This window comes from Rana temporaria, chromosome 1, assembly GCF_905171775.1.
Source record: "Rana temporaria chromosome 1, aRanTem1.1, whole genome shotgun sequence".
NCBI classification, from domain to species: domain Eukaryota; kingdom Metazoa; phylum Chordata; class Amphibia; order Anura; family Ranidae; genus Rana; species Rana temporaria.
Window position 1 is genome coordinate 431,569,173 of NC_053489.1, and position 27,336 is coordinate 431,596,508.

Genomic DNA, 27,336 nt, shown 5'->3' on the forward strand with positions numbered 1-27,336 from the left:
GTATACACACTCTCGGGTTTCTCGGCAGGAAAACACTGCCGCGTTTCACAATGAGAAAATAGAGAGCAAACCCGAAAAGCCTCGTGCACACGCTCGGTATACTCGTCAAGAATGCTCTGCCAGCAGTTTTCTTGCTGGTTCTTGCCGAGTAAACCGAGCGTGTGTACGAGGCTTAAGTCTCTTAAAAGTGAGGGAAATTCCATTGACAGTTGTCACTGGAACAAGTGGTCCTATTTTCTCTCACCTCCTGTTCTGATGACAATCGTAAAATTTGGGTTTCCTATTAACGTTTTTCCTAGTAACAATAGTCACTAGGACAAATAGAGATTGCTGATTTTTCCAATAGGAACACAGACTGCAATAAAAAACAAATAAAACAGTGGCTCTTATAATTTGCTATATAACCTACATGTGAAAAATATTCTGCTTTTAGCTTATCAGCTGCTTTGTTTTACCTTTAGTGTATTTATCAACACAAAGCCTCACTTTGGTACATACTTTGGAATTACAAGGTCTTCAATATGATTCCAGTTTACAAAACAGTACCTCTATGTACTACAGATCCATAACTTCTACTTTACAGAGACTGGTAAGTAATACTTCAGTTATGCTATTGTCTTCATGTGTTTACAGATGTGAACTTCTATTAAATGGACTGTAGTGTGTTTCTGCAAAACTGAAAACGCACTAAAAATGCATAGGTGTGAACCAGGCCTAAAACCTTCTTCACAAAAAGAACACTATGGGGTTGATTTACTAAAGGGAAAGCCACTTTGCACTACAAGTGCACTTTTAAGTGCAGTCGCTATAGATTGCTGTAGATCTGTGGGCAAGCTTTTGAAATTGGAGGAAGCTTTGCTGATTTTATCATCCAATCATGTGCTAGCAAAAATTATGTTTTTTTATTTTCCTTGCATGTCCCCCTGAGAGCTACAGTGACTGCACTTTCAGTGCACTTGTAGTGCAAAGTCAATTTGCCTTTTGTAAATAACCCCCTATATATTCTATAGTCCCAAGACAGACAGCACAGAAAGGGGGTTATTTACGAAAGGCAAATCAACTTTTCATTACAAGTGCACTTGTAAGTGCAGTCACTGTAGATCTGAGGGGAATATCTAAAATGAGGGAAGCGCTACTGATTTTATCATCCAATCATGTGCCAGCTAAAATGCTGTTTTTATTTTCCTTCCATGTCCCCCTCAGATCTACAGCGACTGAACTTCCAAGTGCACTTTCAGTGCACTTTCAGTGCACTTGTAGTGCAAAGTGGATTTGCCTTTCGTAAATAACCCCCAAAGTGTCCATATGTCACTGGACAGCCCTCAAGTTTCTGATATCATCACACATATTTATACATATCCATACCTCCCAACTTTTTGAGATACGCCCCCTGCCACACCCTTTAAAGGAGAATTGTACAAAAAAACAAGATTGGTTAAACCCACAAGTGCTTTTTTTTACCACTACTATTCCTTTATATTGCCTTTTGGAATTTACAAATGCAGCAATTTTTAAAACAGATGAAAGATTTAGGGCTGAAAAACACATTTTGATAGATAAAAAAGTGCATTTTATATACATCTATGAGGAGAAAAGAGGGACAGAGGGACTTTGTTCCATATCAGGGACAGTCCCTTGTAATCGGGGACAGTTGGGAGCTATGCTTATCGAATGTGTATAACAAAACACTTTCAGTGGTATATTTAATAAACCAAAAGGTAGCAAATAAGCGATGTTCATTGTTATTGTTACTAATGGCAATGTCTCCATGGCCCGCTCTCTGATATACAGGTGCCATATCTAGATTTTTGTAATAACACGACTGAGTCTATAAATAAGAGAAACAGATTCTCTCTAGGTCACTTTTATTTGTTGCTACAATCAATAAAAAATCTGTGAAATGTGGGGTGTTCCAATTGCTCCTTTTATCCGTGCTTAGAGATTCAGAAATGGGTACAATCTAGATGGAAATCAATATAATATTCTGAGAAGAAATTTTTACTTATGCTGTAGGCTGCTTCCAGTTTGGCAGCCCCTGAAACACATTTTTTGATTGCACTACAAATAAAATGTATCTGGACAGAGACTATTATTCTGGCACTGTCTTCCATAATATTCTCAATATTTTGGTTTTGGTCATATTCATTCAATGTAGTCTATTATATGACACTGGAATCATCAACTTTTCTTAGCGTTTCTTTTAAAGTTTCTATTCTTGATGGTAGTAGTAATTAGTAATATGCGTTTTGTTGTAGTTGAAATCCAGTTTCAAAGGTACTGTTGTAGAAGATAGTTATACTGGATTTACGGTTTTACACTACAGGTATGTAAACATCTTTTTCATTAATATCTGATATCTGTTATCTATATTAAGCAGTCCTCGCTGTAATCTCCAGGCAAATGGACATACTAGGGGTTATTTCCCAAAGGCAAATCCACTTTGCACTACAAGTGCAAAGTGCACTTGGAAGTGCAGTTGCTGTAAATCTGAGGGGTAGATCTGAAATGAAGGGAAGCTCTGCTGATTTTATCATCCAATCATGTGCAAGCGAAAATGCTGTTTTTTATTTTCCTTGCGTGTCCCCCTCAGATCTACAGCGACTGCACTTCCAAGTGCACGTGTAGTTTGCACTTGAAGTGCAAAGTGGATTTGCCTTTTGTAAATAACCTTTACTGTATCTAGCAATAATATTAATAACATGAATAGAAACTTATATTTACCAATTTAAATATTAAAAATGTTATTTACAAATTTAAAAATGTACGCATTTAAATGTACAAGTGTTGAGAAAAATGTAGCACCAAATGACTTAAAATGGATATAGTGAAGGCATATAAACAGTTTATTAAACGAGGCAGTGGAAACTACATCAATCCATAGTAACAAATAAGATTTAATTTACAATAAATAAATGAGAAACAAAAAGGTGAAATCTGGTTGTAATAGGTTGCTGCACACAGTGCTTGCACATCACACTGCCCTATTATTAAAACGAAATCAAGATAATGTTCTGTTCTTTTGCATTAAAGGGGTTGTAAAGGTTCATTTGTTATTTTCTAAATAGGTTCCTTTAAGCTAGTGCATTGTTGGTTCACTTACATTTTCCTTCGATTTCCCTTCTAAATGTTTTTTTTCTTTGTTTTCTTTGTCTGAATTTCTCACTTCCTGTTCCTCCTCGGTAAGCTGTTCGTTAAGCTGTTCTGACTGACTAAACACTGCTCGGATGATGAGGGCAAGCTAAAGCCTCGTACACACGACAGAGAAACTCGACGGACGAAACACATCGTTTTGCTCGTCGAGTTCCTTGTTAGGCTGTCGAGGATCTCGGCGAGCCAAATTTCCCCATTCCCGTTGAGGAAAAAGAAGACATGCTTTCTTTTTGGCTCGACGGGATCCTCGACAGTTTCCTCGTCGAAAAGTGTACACACGACCGTTTTCCTCGGCAAAAAAAAAACCAGCAAGTTTCTTGCTGGTTTTTGTGTACGAGGCCTTACTGAGGAGGAACAGGAAGTGAGAAATTCAAACAAAGAAAAAAACATTTGGAAGGGAAATCGAAGGAAAAAGTAAGGGAACCAACAATGCACTAGCTTAAAGGAACCTATTTAGAAAATAAAAAACAAACCTTTACAACCCCTTTAATATTACAGAGTAACTAAACATAAGGCTAAATACCAAAATAGGTAAACCATTACAAATAGAACATGTAAATAAATGCATATTGTATCAGATATATAAATATCATAGTTGCCACTGTTCTAGAATATTTTTTAAGGGGATTGGCTACATATTTATTGGTGGGGAGCTACCGAAGGAATACATTTTTTCAAATAACCAAGTGATCTCATTCTCACTTAGTGCAACCTATCATGTAATTCTTATTCTTCATCTAAACTCTTCTCATCCCCTGACTTCAATGATTTTCCCAAATCTTTAGTGCAATCAGAAACATAGGGCCAAATCCTCAAAAGAGATACGACTGAGTAACTGCTGTTACTCCGTCGTATCCCTGGTCCTAACTATGGAACTGATCCACAGAATCAGTTTCCCATAGTTAGGACGAAGATCCGGCATGTGTAATTGAATTACACTGCCGGATCTTAGGATGCAGTACCGCATCCGCCGCTGGGGGCATTTCGCGTCGAAATGCCGCCTCGGGTATGCAAATTAGGACTTACGGAGATCCACGAAGCTTTTCAGCTTCGTTTTTTCTCCGTAAGTTGAATTTTGCAAACGCAAAATTAGGGCTGCTTTTACAAGGTGTAAACTGTTTACACCTTGTAAAAACAGACCTTTCTTGCTCGCGACGCGATTTTTTTTAAATTTGAATTTTTTTTTTGGGCGCCGTATCTTTTTTTTTACCCGACGCAACTTTATTGTCCCGTCGCAATCCACAAAGCCCGACGTAACGTAATTTCGCACTATGCACGTCGGGAAAATGATGTCACGCGCATGCGCAGTACGTCCGGCGCGGGAGCGCGCCTAATTTAAATGGGAATCGCCCATTTGTATTAGGAACGCCTTGCACCGGACAGAGTTAAAGTGGAGTTCCACCCATTTTTTTATGTTTGTCTGTGCTGCATGCTCTAATCTCATAGTGTTCAGAATGGACAATTTTTATTTAATTTGTTGCTTGTAAATACCTTTATTTTGTAGTCCTTCATTACTTCCTCCTCCTTATTTGCCTAGGCTATTTGCAAGGGTTTCTAGGATAGGCATCATGTTTCCCAGTAGTCCTTGCAAACCTGACTGAAACCTATTACATTGCTTGTGCACTGAGCATGTGTGAGATATGCAAAGCTGAAATCCAGGAAGTCATACAGTCTGGCTTCATGATGCCCACACTTAAGATGGCCACGGTCTATTTCTAGATTATAAACTATTTAAATGCTGTAACAACCTAACAAAACGGACCTTAGTTTACGGACTAAGTTTACTAGAATACATTAAGCTTGTGTATTACAGGGGTATTTATATTTAAAAAGTGAAATTGTGGGTGGAACTCCCCTTTAAGTTGCACTGCCGAAAATTTCCAGGTAAGTGCTTTGAGGATCGGCACCTAACTTGGGAGATTTGCGGCAGTGTATCTTAACTCGGAAAAGTTAAGTTAAGCCCGTTTTTTGAGGATTTGGCCCATAGTTTCATATGAAGCTAAAAAATGAACCTGAGTATGAGATTTTAGCATTGGCCTTGTGTCCTCATTAAATTCAGCAATTGAGGAATGTAACTATAGACACATGCTAGCTGAGCCTACCCGTATCCATCAGATCTGACCACACTAATCTGGCTTGTGCTGGAGAGGTTCCAGATTACTTGTCTTTTTTCATCAAGTTTGGTGGGATTGTTTTCATTACAAGTCTGATATAAACGTGCTTACCCAGGGTCAGGGACCTTCTAAGTAGTGAATGAAGGTTATCATTCATGAGTTTGGACTTGCATCTAAACATCCCAATCTTTCTTATTAGACATTACATACGAGGCCTAAACACTAAGGGGCAGATTCACGTACATTTGCATGGCGCAGCGTATGTGAGATACGCTATGCCGCTGTAACTTACTTTGCCAATCTTTGAATCCAGAAAGAATTTGCGCGTAAGTTACGGCGGCGTAGTGTATCTCTCGCGGCGTAAGGGCGCGGAATTCAAATGCGGCGAGTAGGGGGCATGTTTCATTTAAATGCAGCGTGTCCCCGCGCCGAACGAACTGCGCATGCCCCGTCTGTCAAAACTCCCAGGGTGCATTGCTCCAAATGACGTCGCAAGGACGTCATTGGTTTTGACATGAACGTAAATGGCGTCCAGCCCCATTCACGGACGACTTACGCAAACTAAATAAAAATTTTCAAATTCGACGAGGGAACGACGGCCATATTTAACATTGCGTATGCCACCAGATAGCAGCTTTAACTATACGCCGAAAAAAGCCGAACAGAAACGACGTAAAAGAATGCGACGGCCGCTCGTACGATCGTGGATCGACGGAAATAGCTAATTTGCATACTCGCCGCGGATTACGACGGGAACGCCACCCAGCGGACGCCGAAGAATTGCATCTAAGATCCGAAGGCGTACGAAGACGTAAGCCTGTCGGATCTAACCCAGATGCCGTTGTATCTTGTTTTGAGGAATCAAAACAACGATACGATGCAGGAATTTTGAAAGTACGCCGGCGTATCAATAGATAAGCCGGCGTACTTTCTTTGTGGATCTGCCCCATAGTAGAGAGGCCCTCCAAGACTAGACTCAAGTCAATTCAAATGAATGCATAGGGTATAGTGCCAACTTTAATTTAGTCTTTTAAGTGTCGCACAAAGTACTAGAGATTGCAATGTTCACTAAAATAAAACGTGGTAGACATTGTATTGTATTGTATTGCATTGTATTGTTTATTGGAAATTTTAAAAACATTTTTAATGTTTCTACAGCAGGGGGAATGAAGGCATCATCGCACATTTGAAGATGCACTTTTTGTCTTCTGACAACACGAAGGATACAGACAAAATTGAGGACATTCTTAGACAGGGATTGTCTTTATCCCTAAGTGCACACCCTATACCAGTATATATTTATGGAAATATAACATCTGCTATGCTTGCAGGTATTGTAATGTAAAAAGTAGAACATTAACAATAATTTTTAACATTTACGTTTCTGTATATCAAAAACTTTTTTTTACAGTAGTTTTGGATAAAGTAGGGAAGGGTTAGGTCCCCATCTATCAGGTCTTTATTGTTGTGTATCCTGGTGACCATTCTCACCGAGACAGGAAGTGATGAGAAATCTAAAATTTGTTGTCACCAAAACAAGAGGTGAAGGTAAATCTGCTAATGGGTGACGACTGTCAAAGAGGGTAATTCCCCATGATTTGTAGAGATTCTCTTTGCCTGCCAAATGCATCCTCGAGACAGAAAGCGAAGGGAAATCTTCCCAATGGGACATAGACATTAACGGATAAACTGACTGGGGGTTTAAGCCTTCCCTACTTTATCTATTTTGAAAAAAGTTTTGGTAGTACCTATACTTTAAGTACATGGAAGTGATTAAAACAAAATGCCCCAAAAAGAGTTTTACATAAACCAAAGTAATGTTTTATTCACTTTTTTTCAGTACTAGATTTAGGAAGCAGCACAATGCACATCATTGGAAGCATTGAGAAATTTCAAACATGTCTAATCAATCAGCTTTTAATAATATCTATTATTAGATTGCTTCTGTTGGTTAGTGCACATTACTTTGTGCTAGAATAATAAAGGAAACATGTACCGGTATAAGAGTAATATGTAGACTGCATTGCTGACCTGCTTTTGGCAATCCCAGTTCCTGCTTCAATAATTTTTGAAATGCTCATCTGTAACAGTAGGTGAAGGCAGAACTCCCGATCTGCATGATTGTTCAGAACTGATACTCAGAAAATACTGAAGCTATAAAGACATGACAGCCAGCCAGTTGGTATTTTCAGACACCAACATTAGCCTATATAATTCTCTCAACACTATGGGGGTTATTTACGAAAGACAAATCCACTTTACACTACAAGTGCAGACTACAAGTGCAAAGTGCACTTAAAATTGCACTGAAAGTGCACTTGGAAGTGCAGTCGCTGTAAATCTGAGGGGTATATCTGAAATGAGGGGAAGCTCTGCTGATTTTATCATCCAATCATGTGCAAGCTAAAATGCTGTTTTTTATATTCCTTGAATGTCCCCCTCGGATCTACAGCGACTGCACTTTGCACTTGTAGTGCAAAGCGGATTTGCCTTTCATAAATAACCCCCTATGTTCCTTTATATAAGCCACATGCTAGAAAGATATTTTTGTCTGCAAATACTGAAGCTTCTGGGAAAAGATATGCAAGAAAATATAATTGTGGGTAAAGATATATCTGTAAACTGGATAAAAATTATAGAATAGAGTGTACATAGCACGTTTCCTGGTAAAACAAACAAAATGTAAAAATACATTATTTGCAGGGGTGTTACTAGTACTTTGGAAGACCTGGGGCACCCTTGGGTACCCTGGGGGGAGAAAAGAGTGAGTGTGGCCAAATTGCATCAACAGAGGTTGCTAAAATTGGCATAGGTAAATAAAACATAACCTGGTTACTGTGGGCCAGATTCACAAAAGGGTTACGACGGCGTATCTGCTGATACGCCGTCGTATCCCTGTTTCTATCTATGCGGCTGATTCATAGAATCAGTTACGCATAGATATCCCTAAGATCAGGCAGGTGTAATAGTTTTACACTGTCGGATCTTAGGATGCAGTACCGCGGCCGCCGCTGGGGGCATTTCTCGTCGTAAACCAGCGTCGGGTATGCAAATTAGCACTTACGGAGATCCATGAAGGTTTTTCCCTTCGTGAAGTCGCCGTAAGTGTTAGTTTGCCGTCGCAAAGATAGGGTACCTTTTACAAAGTGTAAAGTTAGTACACCATGTAAAAGTATACCCGTCTTTCCCGCGTCGCTGTCAATTTTTTTTTTTATTTTTTATTTTTCCCGCCGCAACTCTTTTTTACCCGTCGCGATTCACAAAACCTCGGCGCAACGTAACTTCGCCCAAAGCACGTCGGGAAAATTGCGTCGGGAGCATGCGCAGTACGTCCGGCACGGGAGCGCGCCTAATTTAAATGGGACTCGCCCCATTTGAATTGGCCTGCCTTGCGCCGGACTGATTTAGGATACACCGCCGCAAATTTCCAGGTAAGTGCTTTGTGGATCGGGCACTAACTTGGGCAATTTGCGGCAGTGTAACTTAAATCGGAAAAGTTACGTTGCGCCCGCTGGTTGTGAATCTGGCCCTGTATACATGCCACACATATGCAACAAGTTCTAGTACCCACAAACACACACATTAATTTCAGCACAATGGATCACAAACGATAATTATTAAAAATAAAAACTCTTGTATTACATATGCTTTCTCACACACTAGAGAGATAGGCAGATAGCACTTTAGCTAAGCCTTCATAAAAGAAGAACTTTAAAATAGCATAAACAGTGCTTGGTCAGGAGAAAGTAATGTATAACATACAGAGTTCAGGGGTAATACGTATGTAATGTTCAAAGTCCAGCCCTCAACAGTGTGAAAGGCACATAGTGCAGGGGTCGGAAGTTTGCAGTGTACAGAATTCAGGAGTTGGGAGTATGCAACAGACAGTGCACAAGGGGGCAGGAGTATGTAATAGATAAAGAGTAGGGGTAAAAGAGTTTAGTTGCATAATTACAAGTGTAGGATTCAGAAGTGTGTAACGCATATGATGTGGGGATCAGGAGTACACAACACAAAGAGTGCAGGACTCAGGCGTATGTAATGCAAAAGTACAGGGGAAGGAGTGTCTAAAGAAGTGCAGGAGTCAGGAGAGCGTAGTGCATCAAGTGCAGGGGTTTGCAGTAGATAACATATATACAGTACTGTGAAAAAGAGGTCTGGCCATGGAAGAATTGCGACCAAAAAGCCATACCTCCGACGTGGACACAAGGCTAAGTGACTCAAATATCCACAAAAACATAGGAACTGGGGTGCAGAAAAATGGCAGCAGTTGCTCTGGACTGATGAGTCAAAATCAGAAATATTTGTCTGTGGCAGGAGGCAATTTGTTCATGGAGGTAGAATAATGGGTGTCTGCAGGCAACAGTGAAGAATGGTGGAGGTTTCTTCGCAAGTATGTGGCTGCATTTCTGCAAATGGAGTTGCAGATTTGGTCAGAAACAACATATACCCAGTGAAGTGAACAGTCCCAGGTATGAGATTAAAAAAATCCTCCTACATAGGTGTTATTAGTTTATCTGCAGTCTTCCCCTCTCTACACCCTTTCAGAAGAGCAGATTGTGTTGAAAATCTTACTTCATCTATCAGCAGCGCACAGGAGAGGGTGAAGAGACTGCAGTTAAGCTGTGTGAGAGCTGATTGGAGGAAAGGAACACCCCCCCCCCTCCACACAGCAGAAAAACTGCATTGTTATTAAACAAGCTATGTTCTAAGCTCTCCCCCTTTCGATAAAAATGTATCTCATATGTCTAGAAAACTTCTCAAAAGTGACTCATGCTGATAACAGGGGAACAAAGCATCAGAGAGAAACAACACTTATAGCTTTGTAGAGAGTTAAGTAAGCACTACAGATGTATGTGCTTGGAACCTGTTTCCCGATTGACCGAAGCATCAGGTGATCCTATTGTATGCCTAGTGCTTTGGCAGGAGTGGAGACACATGGTGGAAGAAGCCGGAGGAACAGACACCAGAGCCGCCACTGCCCGCACTCCAGAAGAGGAGGACACCACAAGGCGGGGGGTGTCCTTTGTTTGCTGCCCCCCAAAAGAAGAACCCAACAGCTGACACTGGAGGCCTGGAAGTTATGCTTTGGCCCCCAGAGAGCCCTTATCTCAACATCATCAAGTCCAGCTGAGGTTCCATGAAGAGACAGAAGGATGTCATGCAGCCTACATCCACCTGCCGAGTTCCTTTTAAAATTTGTACAAGTGTACCTAGAAGAATTGATGCAGTTTTGAAGACAAAAGGTAGTCACACCAAATAGTGATTTGATTTGGATTTCTCTGTTCATTTACTTTCCATTTTGTTTATTGATAAAACAAACTATTAGCACTTTTATTTCAGAAGCATTCTTAATTTACAGCAATTTTTACACCTGCCTCAAAACGTATGCACAGTAGTGTAGTGCAGGGATCAGAAGCGTGTAAGATACACAGCATAGAGGTCAGGAGTAGATAAAACGCAGCGCACAAGGGTCAAGATTTTGTAACTCAAAGTGTAGGGGTCAGGAGAGTGTAGGCATGTGCAAAAGGGAAAAATTAGTTTTGTTTCGTTTTAATTCGTTATTTAATTAATTTCGTTAAGTTAGATTCGTTACATGTGTTAAATTCGTTTTCGGAACTCGTTCGTTTTCGACCGAATTTCGAAAAATCCGGTCAAATTCTAAAATATTTCGACCGGATTCGAAAACAAATAGTCTCTTTTCGAATAGAATTTATTTTCGAATTCGATTCGAAAAAAAAAAAATTTCGAATTCCGATCAAATTTCGTCTGCGGGTTTTCGATTCGGAATCGAAAACATTCGTTCGGATTCGGTAAATTCAATAATATTGCAATTCGGGAATTCGTATGCATCCGAATGTCCGAATAATGAAAAATTCGTCCGAATGCCTAGGAGAGTGTAACACACAGGGGGTCAGGAGAGTGTAGGGATCAAAATTAATAATGTAGTATAGAGGTCAGGAGTATGTAGCATATATTGCACAGGGGTCAGAAGTAGGTAAAACAAAGAGCACAGGGGTCAGGATTATGTAACACACAGAGTGCAGGGATTAAGAGGGTGTAAAGCATAGTATGTAGAAGATATGGGTGTATAATACACAGAGTGCAGGGGCCAGGAGTTTGTAATGTACAGAGCATAGGGGTAAGGAGTATGTAATACACATATTGCAGGGGTCAGAAGTATGTAATGTACAGAGTACAGGGGTAAGGAGTACATAATGTACTGTATATACTGCACAGATCAGGTGTACATAATGAACAGAGTGCAGGGGTCAGGTGTTTATAATGCAGGGGTCAATAGTATGTAATATACATAGTGAGTGCAAAAGTCAGACATAGGTAACACACGAAGTACAGTCAAGAATTTGTAACTCACAGAGTGCAGGGGTCAGGAGTGTGTAATATACAGAGTGCAGGAGTCAGGAATTTGTAATGCACAAAGCACAGGGGTCAAGTGTACTTAAAGTACATGGTGCAGAAGTCAGGAGTATGTAATGTATGTAGTGCAGGGGTCAGAAGTAGGTAACACACTAAAGTGCAGGAGTCAAGTGAACATAACACAAATAGTACAGAGGTCAGAAGTATGTAACATACTTAGCACAGGGGTCACTAGTAGGTACCACACCAGAGTGAAGGGGTCAAGGCAGGGCATATAATGCACATCTCCTCAAAAAAAAACTCCCACCCCATAAATATAAACGTTAAAAACAACCATCTCCCCCTCATCCAATATCACCCCAAGCACACATTTTCCCTCCCTCCCTAAAATATACTCACCAAACTTCAGATTAATCGGCACCCAGTAGAGTAGGGGAAGTCCTCCCATGCTCCTCTTAACTGATATGTTAGAGTATAGGATAAGCCAAGACTCTGTACTTGGTGCCCTTCCCTCCATGAGGTCAGCTGAGGTGGCTGCTTCAGGTGGCCTTCATGAGGGAACATTGGGAGGCAGTACTAAGGCCAAAGTGTCTATATGGACACTCTGGTCTCAGTGCTGTTCAGTAAGACAGGTTCAGTCTTACTGAGCTCGCTGCCAGCCACTGCACTAGTTACACAGGCTGGTGCTGCGATCAAGGATCCTTAACACTGCTGAGGCTGTTAAAAGTGCACTGTTAACTGTGTGCTCAGAGCTGCAGGCCACTACACTTGCCTTTGTGACAGGTAAAGCTGCCAAACAAAGACTTGTACTCAGTTTACATAGTGACGCTGAGCCTGCAATATTAATAGGTTTTTAAAAGGCAACCATTTTTACAATGGGAGAGTGGTGGAGGGGGCACAGTATATCCCATTGTATTTAAGGTTGCATAGACTTTGACAGGTTGCAGGCAGTGTGCTGGATGCTGCAGCTGTGACTCCCGGGTGCACTAATATGCTAGGATTGGATGCATAGAGGCTAGACTGCAATGCTGTGTGTTCAAAGGGCCCATTCACAACTTTGTGTCTTAACCTCCCTGGCGGTATGATTATGTCTGGAATTTTGTACCAAAAGCGGTGCAATTTTTAGTAATTACTTACTTAAACCTGACCAAACAAGACTCTAGTAGACATCCCAGATGTGATAAATTTGAAACACAAAATCATGTATTATAATCTAATAAATAATATAATTTTATTCAATAATGTAATAAAAAATAATGAAATTTGTCAAACAAAGAAATTCAATAAACATCCTGAGTGTGATAAATTTTGAAGCATGGAACTGGACAAAGTCCGACGTCGCAATCAGGACAATGGTACCTTGTGTCTTTTCGGACTTTCTTTCCATTGCCATCTCTCTTTGAACAGCAAACCACGCACATCCTGGTAGGTGCTGCCTTTTTTGCGGTTGGCGGTATGTAGTCCATAAAATGATGACCAGTCAGGCGTTCTGGGTTGACAACGTCAACAGCACGTCGTCCGGGTCTGTTCACAGCTACTGATGGCGTCTGGTGGTTGACAAATATCTGCTCAGCCACCTTCCAGATAAAGTCAGAATGAACAAGAGGCATCTCACTCTTTGCTCTATACAGGATATTAGAATTCCAAAGGCATTGTTCCAGAAGATGCCTGAAAATCTTCTTATAATATTTTTTTGTCTGTTTGCGCATAGCCGGGTAAAATGTCATTGCCTGATCGGCTCAGTCGACACCTCCCATTGTGTTGTTATAGTCGATCACGACTTGCGGCTTCAGCACATCTTTCCCATGTTTTGTATGGACCATGGCAGTGGAGGTATCGTGCACGGTACTCATGAGACACACGTCCTTCTTGTCTCGCCATCGCATTGCCATCATCTTACCCTTCTGAAAGGCAACCATTTCTCTGGTTTTTAGTTTTTTCTTGGCAGACATAGATGGCATGTCACGTCGGTTAGGCCTAACGCTACCATGCACATCAGTTTTGTTTTGTACCTCATACAGTTCCGGAGACGTGTAGAAATTGTCCGTTGTCACACAATATCCTTGATTCAGCAATGGCTCCAGCAGTGTAAGAACAGATGATGTAGCCATCTCCTGTACCTGGGGTTGAACTTCGTGCCTTTTCCAGTGTAAATGACCGAATTCCAGATGTATCCGGTGGATGACTCGCAGAGCATGTAGAATTTGATGCCAAACCGTGCTCTTTTGGATGCAATAAACTTGTATGCCGCTTAGGTGTCCCTTGTAGGCCATCAGACTTTCATCCACACTGACGTCCCTTTCTGGCACGTAGGCCTGCTGGAAATTGGTCACAATCATTTGGCATACCTCCCAGTTTTTTTTAGTTTGGGCGCAGGATGCGTGGCCTCAAATTCTTCATTGTTAGTGAAGTGGAAATATTTCATGATGAGAGAAAAACGGTATTCGGACATCACGGTGCCAAAAAACGGAGTGGCCAGTAACTTATATGTGATACAGTGTATTTCTCTCAGATTACAATGTATCGCCTCCATTTATGTGTGTGTTTCACTTTTCAAATTTGAAATTTATTTCCAGTTCCGCTCCCATGCACCGCTGCTGCTCGTAGGGAACGGAACCAGGAAGTCAGGTGACAGTCGGCGCGAGCGGCGGCGTGATCACAGCAATAGGATATCATCGCTGGATCGCCAGGAGAAGGTAAGGGAACGCCGCTGCAGGCTCTGCAAAGCTCCTAGCAGAAAAAATCAACCCTGAGTCACGCTCGGGATTACCGCCAAGGAGGTTAATGCATGCTATGCATGTGTACAAATTAGCTATTGCTTGAAGTAATGTTTACTTACATCTGGGCAATACGTTAAAGTGTCTGTTTTTGGATGTATCAAAGCATATTATAGGGCGTATTAATGAAAAAAGCAGTGTACAAAATTTTAAAATGTGTGAAATAATCCTAAAGTCTCGTACACATGACCGGTTTTCCCACCAGAAAAACTGCCATGAGAGCTTTTGGCCAGGAAAACCGGCCGCGTGTATGCTCCATCGCAGTTTTCCCCACAGGAAAACTGCTGGGGAAAAAAAGAGGGCCAGCTCTCTTTTTTCCCGCTGTGATTCCCGGCGGTTTTTAACCCGGCAGTTTTCCTATGGGAAACACTGTGATGGAACATACACACTGCCGGGATTCCTGACCAAAAGCTCTTATGGCAGCTTTCCAGTCGGGAAACCCGGTCGTGTGTAGGGGTAAAAAGTTACTGAGCAGGTTCTTGGTTTTCCCCTCGGGTTTCCCCGCGGTAAAAAGTCAGCCGGGAAACACCGTACGTGTGTAGGAGGCTTGAGAGAGAACAATTTTCTTTTTTCTTTTCTTTTTTTTTTTGTTATTAACCATACAGATATAAAACTGTACAATACAGTATAGAAAAGTACTGGTGCATAATAACATTATTGATATACAGCATTGGTCATTGAGGAACCAGTATAACGCTCTTTTGGGGCTATAGATATAATTCTGAAGAACAGAAGACATATCTGAAGAGGAACTGTGTGACCAGGGTCCTCTCGGCCATGAATTGATCACGATAGCTGGTCACTATGTTTGAATACACAGCCGCAAACCGAAAGTGGAACCAATGGCGGTTGACCAGCGGTCCTACATCACTCCTCAAACTACCAAAGGGTTTAATAAGTAGGAAAAAAGAGAAGAAGGGGAAGAAAAGGGATAAAGGAAGAACAAGGGGGGAAGAGATAGCGAGCCTCTCCTGGGGCACTAAGAGGCTAGCCTCAAATCTGACGAGGCTGTCCCTGTCAGGTAGGTGATCCAGGGGTCCCAGGTTTTAATGTTTTACTTTTTAAGGGCCCATTCACACTAGCCCTATTAGCTGTAGTGTGTTGCATTATGGCAACCCATTTTTTGGAATGTGCTGCCTAATTTTTGGCAGCACAGCGCACCACAACTCGCATTAATATTTTACTGCATGATGCACTTTTCTCAAAATGAATGGCACTGTATCGCGAGCTACAATGCGTTATAGTAACACGGTTGTTACTGCAATGTGAAGTTATGAACAGGGCCTTTTGACCCAATAATACATTTTACTGCATAAAAATGTACTTAAAATGGATGTCACATTCTTTTCTATATGGCTAGTTAACATCTATTTGCTGCAATTTCTATATTGACCATTTAACATCTACTCCTGTGCTTTACCATGTGTACTGCAATGCACAAGAAATATGGTGAATTTAGCGTAACATGGATACCTATTTTTACACATTGGTGCAATGTGTAGATCTGCATTGTCTTTATTTATTTTCTATTTTTTTAAGTGTTAATACTCAGTATAAGAATTACATTGCATGAAACTATTCATAGAGATGTGTTAATCCAGGCTTTATAGGCAACAAAATATGTTACAAAAAATAGGAGGTCTTCTAAACCAGAACTAACTTATTTTAAGGCTGGGTTCACATGTCAGGACCAGCTCTCTATGGAGCCGGTTCACACATCTTCGGATTGGCTCCGGTGCAAATTGCACGGGCCTCCTGTGCAACTTCTACTTTGTTCCAGGTCCGAATTCAGCAAAAAATTCGGACTGAAATCGGACCTGAAACTGTGAATAGCTACGCACCGGACCCCTGCTGTGAGCCGCGCTGTGCTTCAGTGTGAACCCTACCTAAAGGCAAGCCCATTCTTTTTTTTTTTATTCTTTTTTTTTTTTTTTTCTGTATATTTCTTTACATCACATACATGTATACCGAAAATCCACCGGGGACAGAATACATAACATTTATAAATACAAACAAAACAAAGAAGAAAAAAAAAGGTGGGGGACAAAGGGAAAAGGAGGAAGCAGTGCTTCTCCCCTCCCCCCTTCCTCCCCCCTTCCTCCTCCCCTCCCCCCCACACATAGATTATAGCAAATTGACTCCTCATTAGGGTATTCCCCCTTTTATATTCTTGTGCACTTGTCGTGTTTGTCGAAAGGCAAGCCCATTCACATGTTCACCATACGATCTCCATTACTATGTCTACATTTTCATACTGGTAGAATGGGGGGTGTGTGGTCGAAAGTCCTGGTATGGATACAGCACCTCATCCCAAAGTTAATGTAAAAAGGAAGTAGGAAGGGTTGAGGGGATTATTACGGTGCAAAGTAGAAACCAGACAACTGTGTGTATATGACAAAAGTAGAAAAATATTTATTCAAATTTTACAAAATAAAATCTAATTCCATGTACAATGAAGACAAGGTTAATTTGTGGGAGCAAATTTGATATATATTTTTTTCGATCGAGTCAACCCTACTAGTTTCGCCACTTGGCTTCTTCAGGGGGATTAAGACAGGATCGTCTCTATGAGATGCTCTAAAGAAATAAGATAAGACAGTTTTAGCATACACATGTGATATACAGTCAATACATGAATAAATGTATGTAAAGTTCCAAAATTGTATAACATAATGGAAGTTTGGCTGGGATATCTGTCGAGGCAAAGGGGACCATAGTTCAAACGAAGAAGTATGTGTGGGTTCACCCAGGGCCACCAAACATCCCGTGCTGATCAGCCCATGGGAAGGGGCTGACCGCAATGTTCATACGGTAGGGGAATGTAAAACCTACCCTAGCTTCATGCACAGGCCGCCAAGGTAACCCCTCAGGGTGGATATTGTAGTCCAGACCCAAGCGAAGTGGCTAGTACATTTAAAAGAAATTGAATAGGGTATTATTGGGATGTGGTTTATTAGAACCACTAGTTAAGAAAAGGTTAAGAGCATTTAATCAAAAATTAAATCAAATTAGCTGTACCTTGAAACGTGATAAAATCAAGGTTGAAAGAAAAAAAACTGGGTAGATAAACAACTGCCAGGGCACTGAAGAGCCAAGGTATATCTAAGGAAATACAGAAAAAGAGATTTTCATACTGGTGTTTCTGTCCTCAAAAGCCTTTTTATAGCTAGTATGACAGAATAGAACTGAATTATGTTGTATACTTTGTGTTATACCTACTATGTTTTACAAAACGGTTGTAATAATAGGGTTAAAACGTAGAGAACAAGAGTAGGGGGAACAGGAATAGCATTGAACATTTGCCAACACTGCACTGTAATCTGAGCAATGGCCGTGGAGGGCATTTTCTTTATTCAGATGCCAAGAACGATTGAAGTAAATGAAAATTTATTAAAAATGGCAGGAGGGGAAAAAATTACAGGGAGATGATTAAGGAGCAGCCTGCATGTGGAATTTTAAAAGAGAACAATAACTGTCTTTCTAAGAACAGTAGAGGTCCATGTTTATAATGTCTAAAGGTCTGAACATTGACATAAATATATCTTGCCTTAATAAAACACTGGCCAAGAGAACTATTCAAAGGCAGTTTCATCTCATTCATGACCTTGGATGTGTAGACTACTGCTTACTTAGGATGTGAAGGACTACAGCATAACTAACTGCAGCAAGAAAAACTTCTAAGATAGGAGGTTAAATGAGCAGCCATAGTAGAGAGAATTCTGGGCAGCAGTGCAAGACGGCTAGATGCATGCTCCCACTTTTGAGCAAAAATGTTACTGCTTTACCCTTTTGATGTAGTTACATTTTTAAGCTGGCCATACACTGATCAGATTTCGTCCAGTTCCTGATGAACCAGCAACCTCTAGCCTGACATCCCTCAAATGAAAAATCAAAGAAGCCAGGTGGAAAATTGTCCGCCAAACAGTGCGTGCATACAATAGGATTCAGGCATGGTACTAGTATTTTGATAGCTGGTGGGTAGGGATGAGCCGAACACCCCCCTGTTCGGTTTGCACCAGAACTTGCGAACACACCAAATGTTCGTGTGAACTTTAGAACCCCGTTAAAGTCTATGGGACTCAAACATTTGAAATCTAAAGTGCTAATTTTAAAGACTAATATGCAAGTTATTGTTCTAAAAAGTGTTTGGGGACCCGGGTCCTGTCCCAGGGGACATGTATCAATGCAAAAAAAAGTTTTAAAAACGTCCGTTTTTTCGGGAGCAGTGAATTTAATAATGCTAAAAGTGAAACAATAAAAGTGAAATATTACTTTAAATTTTGTACCTGGGGGGGGGGGGGGGGGGGTGTAAAGTTAGCATGTGAAACCTGCAGTCAGCCTTCCACTTATCCCTTCTATATGTATGTATAAAGATCATGCTATTGTATTTAATTTTATATAAAAATGTATTAATTAAAATTAATATTTTAATTAATAAGCACCTTATTTAATCATTGCTGTCTTCCAGGAAAGTCCTGAGGAAGGAGTTCCTAGTACAGATGTATGCTCTTTAGCAAGACATCTGGACTATAAATTAGGGATGCACCGATATATCGGAGCCCGATACATATCGTCCGAAAATAGCTGTTTTGGGGAAATGCCGAAACAACAAAAAAATTGCAGATAATGACTAGTGGTGCAACGAATCATCATTGATCCGTGATCCGCACAGATCAATGACGTCGGACACACGTGATCCGCGGCATGTCGCGGGATTGCAGAGCGGTAAAACACACACTGAAATTGTCTCCGCTCTGCTTGCACACAGCCCTGTCTGCTCCTAACCACGCTGTGATAGACAGAATGCGGGTCTAATGCTGAGATGTGTTCTGTCTATCACAGCGTGGGGTTAGGAGGAGGCGGGGCTGTGTGCAAGCAGCGTGGAGACAGTTCCAGCATACGGGCTGTGAGTTGCTTTCTTTTCTAGCAGAACATGTGTGCACTGTGCAGCCATCCGTCCTTCCCCCCAAACCTCCCTCGGCTGGCTCCATCTTCGGCACTCTGTCCCCCCCGGCTGCCTAGTCTGGCTCCTGTCCCTGCCGCCAATGCACTCCTGTTTTTGGAGGTGACAGGGTTAATAAAGAGAACCTGTCACCTCTAATTGCTATCACACAGGGAATTATTTTCTCCTGTGTGATAGCAATAAAGTTAAGTGTAAAAAAAAATAAGAAATAATAATTAAATTAATAAAATAGGTAATTAAAAAGTAAAGAATAAGAAAAATAATATTAAAAATAAGAAAATTATACAAAAATAAAAAAAGTACTTTGATAGGATGCTCCATACATTTTTGCAATCCGACTGTACTGTTTTAACATACAATTATAAAAAAAAAAAAAAGAAAAGTCATTTTCGGTTTCGGCCTGACATTTTTTTTTTATTTTGGTTTTGTTTCGGTTCTGAATTTTCCATTTCGGTGCACCTCTACTATAAATCTATGTCTGCACAGCTCTGATTGTTTCTGTGCTGGTCACAGCATTAGAAAAAAGGCTTTCAGAATATACATTTTAATAATTATTAGCTAGCAACAGTGTTTTAAAGATTATTACAAATCTATATTTCAAAGCAAATGTTTATTATTTTTGGCAATACCCTGTTGTAGGTGGAGTTTCATTTGACTGACAATAGCTTTCACTTTGTTCACACTATAAAGATATCTGGAGGAGGTTCTGTCAATCACAGACTGTGTCACACACCCCCAGCCTGTGTCTATGGTATGTATGTGCCGGGACTAACAGAGAGGTGAAGCCTCCATCATTCACCATTTTATATCCTGCCCATATAGTGTTTAGAAATACAAGAACATGGAGGGGGGTGTCTTACCACTGTGTATACGCCTACATATGTGACTTTATGGTCAAATGGGCTGCACAAATAAGAAAAAAAGGGAATTAACATGTAGTACTACCCCCGAAGGAGCTGCTGGTTTATTTTGGGTGGCATGTTACCTCTAGGGTATCGGATGAGAGTTGAGAAAAACTTCAATGTCCAAACTTTAGGCTTCTTTTTCTTTGCTTTATTTACCAAACGTAGTAACAGAATAAAAGTAGTAGTTGAAGAGGTAGAAGGGTAATAGGTAATAGGTTCAGGTGTATAACTTTGGTTCGGAAACACTCCTGCTTCCAGCAACGTAGCTTCCGTCGCCACTCTAGCCAGAGCGGGTATTGTGCACCTGGATAGGCCTCTCTCACTAACCTAGCAGCCAGGATGTCACAGGTAAAGTTGGTAAAGTCTCTGCCATAGACCTTCCCAAAGATGGAGACACATTGGGTCCAGAATCCTCTCAGCACAGGATTAAGCACCCGGATCTCTCTTGAATAAATTCTTGTGAACTCAGAACTGACAGGCGACCATCACTCAGCCTCTCAGTAATAGTGTGTCCTTCGATGACGTTCTAGGCCTCTCCTGAGATACCAGACTCTTGCTCTGTGCTCTCCAAGACAGGTTCTTCATCGAGTGGCTTCCTCCCTCAGGACGGACAGCACAGGACCACTCTGCGAGCGTAGACCCAGTCTGACTACCGGGCCTACTTAGTAGATCACAACCCCGGACCAGGAACACTTGAACACGCAACCCCGGCCAGGAGGGCCACACACGAGGGGTGGTGGGACGACAGACCAGGTTTGGCGACGACCCCGAACTAATGTCGTCTGTCCTTTAAGTACTCCCCCCCAGCATGCACAGCGGGACAATCAACTTCCTCTGATTGGCTGCTGAAGGGGAACAATCAAAACACCTTGACATGACTGCTGCCACCCTTGGCCAGGAGTGATAACGACACCCCAGACAGCAATAGTGGTCACTCACAGTACAGCCATGGCTGGCCCAAATTTAGTGAAAAATCATACAGTCTGAGTCAACTAAGTCTCAGACTACCCTCTAAATTTAAAGCAGCGCCAGCTAGAAAGTAGCAGGCCAGTGCAAACAGTTTAGGAGGGAACCAAAACTTGAGCATGCTCATTAGGTGTGGCAATGGTTGGTCTACACAATCTCAGGCTTCAGCAGGGACACAGACAAGGAGGGGGGCACAGTGAACAGTAAGATCAACCAGATTTTTTGAAGAATACAGAAGACAAATCCTACTGACTGAGTGGGTATGAACAGCATGTAATACAGCACGTGATGACAGTTTTTAAAGAGAAACTCCATCTTTCCACACACTTTACATTGGCCCAAATGAGCTATGTCCCTCACTAACTAACCTGTGAAACTATGCAGAAAGTGTGTGGAAAGATGGAGTTTTTCTTTAATGATATTGGTTTAATGACACTTTAACCCCCCTGGCGGTATCCCCGAGCGTGACTCGGGGTTGATTTTTTCTACCAAAATCGGTAACCCCGAGTCATGCTCGGGGTGGACATGCAGAGCCTGCAGCATGCGCTGGCTTTCCTTCTCCTGAATCCAGCGAAGTCACCACGCTGTGTGAGCGAGCGAGACCTCGCTCGATTCACACAGCGTCCTCCTGTGCCGCCGATCTCCGTTCCCTGCGACGTTACGACGCACGGGAGCGGAGATCGGCGCCAAATTCAAAAAAGTAAACAAACACTATACATACAGTATACTGTAATCTTATAGATTACAGTACTGTATGTAAAAAAAACACACCCCCCTTGTCCCTAGTGGTCTGCCCAGTGTCATGCATGTCATTTTATATAATAAAAATCTTTTTTTCTGCCTGAAAACTATAGATTGTCCATAGCAACCAAAAGTGTCTTTTTATGTCAAAAATGGTTTTAGATCAGCTAGAAAACAGCGATAATAAATTATAATCACTTGCAGAATTGTGCGATAGCGGGGAAATTCGTCAAAAAAAAAAAAAATAATGACAGCAACAATTCTGCAACTGAGCAAATGTCAGTGATTTTGAGTTGATTACATTATTGAATCATTTTTATTTTAATTATATTATTACTTGCTATAATTATTTATAATTATTTATTATATTATAATTTTTAATTTTGTTTTTAAAAAAATGTCATACCCGAGATGCCTATTAGATTCTTGTTTGGTCAGATTTAAGTGAGTTATTCCTAAAAATCACAGGCCTACAGTATAAAACACCAAATTTCCTTGGAAATAATTGTACCGCTTTCAGCATGTTTTTTCAGACAGAATCATACCGCCAGGGAGGTTAATGCACATTATGGCAAGCATTGATGTGCATTGTGTTAAGGCAGCAAATGCCTGAGGAAAAAACTTACATGACTCCCTTTTTTAGCAACACAGCACAACAAACCATTCGGTATTTGCAATGTGGTGTGCTGTTGTGAGTTGCTTAAAATCATTTAATTATAAGAAATTTAAATTACATATGATCTGGTCAGGTGGAACAGCAATGGTGTTGTCAACAACTTTCTAAAATGCACAGAAACTAGCTGATTTTCCACTCGTACGTGTTTTTATTGGGTACCATTTTTATTTTTATTTTCAGATAGTGAAGGGTTTGAACCCCTGTCAGATTTTGCTATCTGTGTGCCTGCTGGGCAGGTTCACCATCTTCATTTAAGCATTGACTAAAAGTAATGAGGAATTCCACATTTTGCGCTGTCACCAGAACATAAATAGAGGAGAAATCTCACTATGGAGACATAGATAAGTCTTTTTTTTTCCATTCAAAGAGTGGATTGAAAAAAATGTCTGATAGATGGGAAACTTCCCCGCCACTAGAATTCACTGATTAGGTGGGGAAACCAACAGGCTGGTTGTACAGAAGCCTATCAGAAGATAAGGAATACGACTTTATTACTGCTTTAATACCCTTTGTATCACTAGCCCCTTCTGTTTACATTGTGTAGGGAGCAGCCCCCCAATAACCCTCTTCTATTGAATTGTATTGTAACTGTACTGTCTACCTTTATTTTGAAAAGTGCTGTACAAACTGATGGTGCTAAATAAATCCTGTTTTATAATGACAATACTAATAATAAGTCACACCTAGCTACTTAACTTTTTTTTTTACTAGACTGCTGCCATCAGGACTGCTAATAACTGCTCTCTAAATTTAAAGTGATTGTAAAGGCTCAAATGAAAAAAAAAAAAAAAAACATGTCATACTTACCTGCTCTGTGCAATAGTTTTGCACCGAGCAGCCCTGATTCTCCTCTTCTCAGGTCCCCCTGCCCACTCAGCCTCCCCCTTGTTGAGTGCCCCCATAGCAAGAGGCACTGGTCCATTAGACACACAAAGCAGTACTCTGCCCCGCCCCCTAATCCCTCCTCACTGACTGTGATTGACAGAAGTGGGAGCCATTGTCTCTGAGCCAATGAGGAAGCAGAAAGCCGGGACAGCAGCTGCTCTCAAGCACATCACTGGACCGAGATCGGGCTCAGGTAAGTATTAGGGGGGCTGGAGGGGCTTCATACTGAAGATATTTTACCTTACTGCATACAATGCATAAAGGTTAACATCCTTAAGCCTTTACAACTACTTTAAGTCCCTGGAAGCTCGCTTTATTGTAGCCCACAAAGGTTTATACATTGCATCTTGTCTGCTAAAGTCATTGATCACATATACACTAATCCAACAAAATTTGAGAATCTCTGCACTGACCTTGTTTTTATGTTTTTTTAAATTCCTGCAGATAATACAGGATTATCATTCTACTCTATAGGACTGAAGTCAGGTAAGCTGCTAAAAAAAGCAATTTTTGTTATTCCTAGATGGCAACATGATAAACTTTCCTTCCACCTATACATCTGTTTGTTTCACTGCACACACAGGAGTCTATTGATAAAGGTTTCCACACAATTTTCTCCAAGGATTTTCACTTTTATTTAATTTTAATTGTACATGGGAATCTTTTGTGAAAACTATGAGGACCGTGATCTGTTTGTCTATTTGTCATCCATCTATTTTTGTGTATAGACCAGAGGTGGGCAAACTACGGCCCGCAGGCCGTATACGGCCCGGCGGACCTTTTAATCCGGCCCCCGGGCGGATCGCAAGAAATAGCATTGTAGTGGATGGCCGTGGCGGAACTACCGCCATAGCGACCCACGCGGGCGCTATGGGGCCCGCAGCTGAGTGAGGTTCGGGGGGGCCCGCAGTCCGATATTTGTTTATGACCGGGCCGCACAGCGGGAGGTAAGCGGGGACCGCGGCCTGGAGAGGGTTAACACAGGCCGCGGTCACCGCTTACCTCCCTCTATGCGGCTGTGCCTGTGTCTCCTCTAGTCTCCAGGCTCTCCTGCCCAATGTCATCTATCATCAGAGCAGGGCTGGGAGAAGCCGGAGACACTGAACAGCATGAGTGCTGTGCAGGGATCCGTGGTTGCTAGGAAGCAGGTCGGATCCAATCAAAACAGCTATTGCTGTCCCCGCACACGCTCTGCTGCCTGCAGTAGCTAGGCAACGCCGACGCTGCCAGGGCTGGGGCCGCTGATGACGTATGACGTCTGGAGACCCCGCCCACCCAGACAGATTACGTCCATTCAAAAAACAACAGGAGGGAGGAAGACACGTGTGAAGTGCAGCCATCAGATCGGGAGACAAGTAAAGGAGACACAGAAGAAGCAAAACAGGTAAACGAGAAAGGGGGTAATGGAGGAGGAGACAGGAAAGTGTAAATCGATAAAGATGAATGGTGGCACTGGCAAAAAGGAGATAAGAAAGGGGGAAGAAGAGGGAAGAACAGATAGAAAAAAAAGGGGACTATATAAAGAGAAAAATAAGGAAAACAGAAAAGCAGAGGAAAATAAGAGAAAAAATACGAGTGAAAAATAAAAAGATGATAGAGAAATGAGAATAGGAAAAAAGGAAGAAATGAGTGGGAAAAGGAGACAAATTAAGAGGATAAGGTACAACTGAGAAAAATGTATGAAAATAAACTTTAAAAAAAAAACTGGTGGCACACTGGCAGCAATTGATGGCACACTGGCAGCAATTGATGGCACACTGGTGGCACACTGGCAGCAATTGATGGCACACTGGCAGCAATTGATAGCACAATGGCAGCAATTGATGGCACACTGGCAGCAATTGATGGCACACTGGTGGCACACTGGCAGCAATTGATGGCACACTGGCAGCAATTGATGGCACAATGGCAGCAATTGATGGCACACTGGCAGCAATTGATGGCACACTGGTGGCACACTCGCAGCAATTGATGGCACACTGGCAGCAATTGATGGCACACTGGCAGCAAGTGATGGCACACTGGTGGCACACTGACTGCAATTGATGGCACACTGGCAGCAATTGATGGCACACTGGCAGCAATTGATGGCACACTGGTTTATGTATGTCTTAGTGATTGATTAACATCACAACTTCATTGATTTGAAATTGATACCCTTATTTTTTGTATGATTTTTGCTTTTGCTCATCACTGCCACACACATGCAGCCATGCATTGCACGTGTGTGGCAGTAATGAGCAAAACTAAAAATCATACAAAAAATCATACAAAAAAAAAGCTATCAATGAAGTTGTGATGTGAATCAATCACTAAGACAATAAGACATACATAAACCATAATTTTCACTAATATGAGTCACAAATAGTGAAAAATGTTCATTGTTTTGGGAAATTTTGTTTAATAAAAAAAATTTTCCTTTAAGGCAACCTCACTTTTTCATTGTTTAACTATAACAAGTACTCGTACCAGTTGTCCAACAATGATATTTACTGCTTTTTATAAAGAAATACAATTGATTTTATGCAGTATTGAGTTTAGCCTTTTGGCCCGGCCCTCCAAAATATTTTTAGTTTCTCATGTGGCCCCATCGAAAAAATAATTGCCCACCCCTGGTATAGACAGATCTAGACTCAAGACCTATGTGTAAGGGCTCCAAACTGAACTGATCTGTACTGAACTGATGAAGCCGGTGTTAATTGTTTGCTGTGTTCAGAGGTGGTGGGGGCAGCGACACAATGAGTAAAGCCTCATACACATGGTATTGTTGGCCAACCAAGCATCTGATTTTTGTCAAAAGGATGGGTGCCAGGATCTTGTCTTGCATACTAATGTTACACAATTGTCGTGCCACAAACACAAACGTAGTGACGTACTATGAGGAATTTCAACTCTTGAGGGACACTCTTTGGGCTCCTTCTATTAATTTTGTGTTTGGTGAGCATTGATTTCAAGCATACGTGTTTGTACTTTCAACTTTTGTGTGACTGATTTGTGTACTGACCATACGAAAATCTGACGTGGAGCAGAATGTGGCCTGACTGGCCTGTGCCCAAAGGATGATTTGTCCCTATCCTTTCCCTATCTGGAACCTCTCCCTGCTGCTAATCACCCATCAAGTGACCTGTCCCTACACTACCCACACACGAAATGCATGCCAAGCCTGGGATGCAGGGCCCTAAATAGGCTCTTCCTGATCCAAGATGGCTGCTAGTGTCACATGGAGCAGCAGCATCCAATTGGATAGCTTCCCCAGTGACCACGAAACTATGTTCCTTTTGACTTCCCCTCCAACTTTAATGCTACACCTACAGTGGAGAAAATAGACTGCACCTGCCTACATCCTGTGTGTAGTAATTAGCAGAACAAGTATCTCTGTTGCTTGCTTGTGCTGGCTTGCTGGTGTAGGGGTTTATTTTACTCATCTACAGTCTTGTCATTTGCTGATTTTGAGCTAGTGTTACTGTAGCACTAACCCCCGAACGAGCTGCTGAGTATTTCGGATGGCATGTTACCTCTATCTTCACGCTGTCCAGGGTAATAAAAGAGAGTCTGAAGAATTCCAATGTCCGCAAAATACACATCGTTTTCTAAGATTTATGTGCAGAACGTAGTAGAAAAGAAGTTGGAGTGGTGGAAGGGTAAATAAGTAGATTCAGGTGTATAATCTCAAATAGAAACACTCCTGCTTCCAGCACACAGTTCTCATTGCCACTCTAGCCAGAGTGGGTATTGCTCACCCGGATAGGTCCCTCTCACTGGCCTAGCACCCGGAATGACA

At 41.5% G+C, this 27,336-nt stretch overlaps 1 protein-coding gene across 1 annotated transcript in view; it reads left to right on the plus strand.

Annotated features, from left to right (window-relative positions):
• The window catches only part of TMPRSS9 (transmembrane serine protease 9), a 184,598-nt gene that overhangs the window by 97,136 nt on the left and 60,126 nt on the right, over positions 1 to 27,336 (plus strand). Inside the window, exons 4-7 of the mRNA XM_040325655.1 lie at positions 462 to 589; positions 2,256 to 2,323; positions 6,423 to 6,595; positions 24,000 to 24,041. Coding sequence (XP_040181589.1) covers positions 462 to 589; positions 2,256 to 2,323; positions 6,423 to 6,595; positions 24,000 to 24,041 — 411 coding nt within the window. The remainder of the gene's footprint in view (positions 1 to 461; positions 590 to 2,255; positions 2,324 to 6,422; positions 6,596 to 23,999; positions 24,042 to 27,336) is intronic.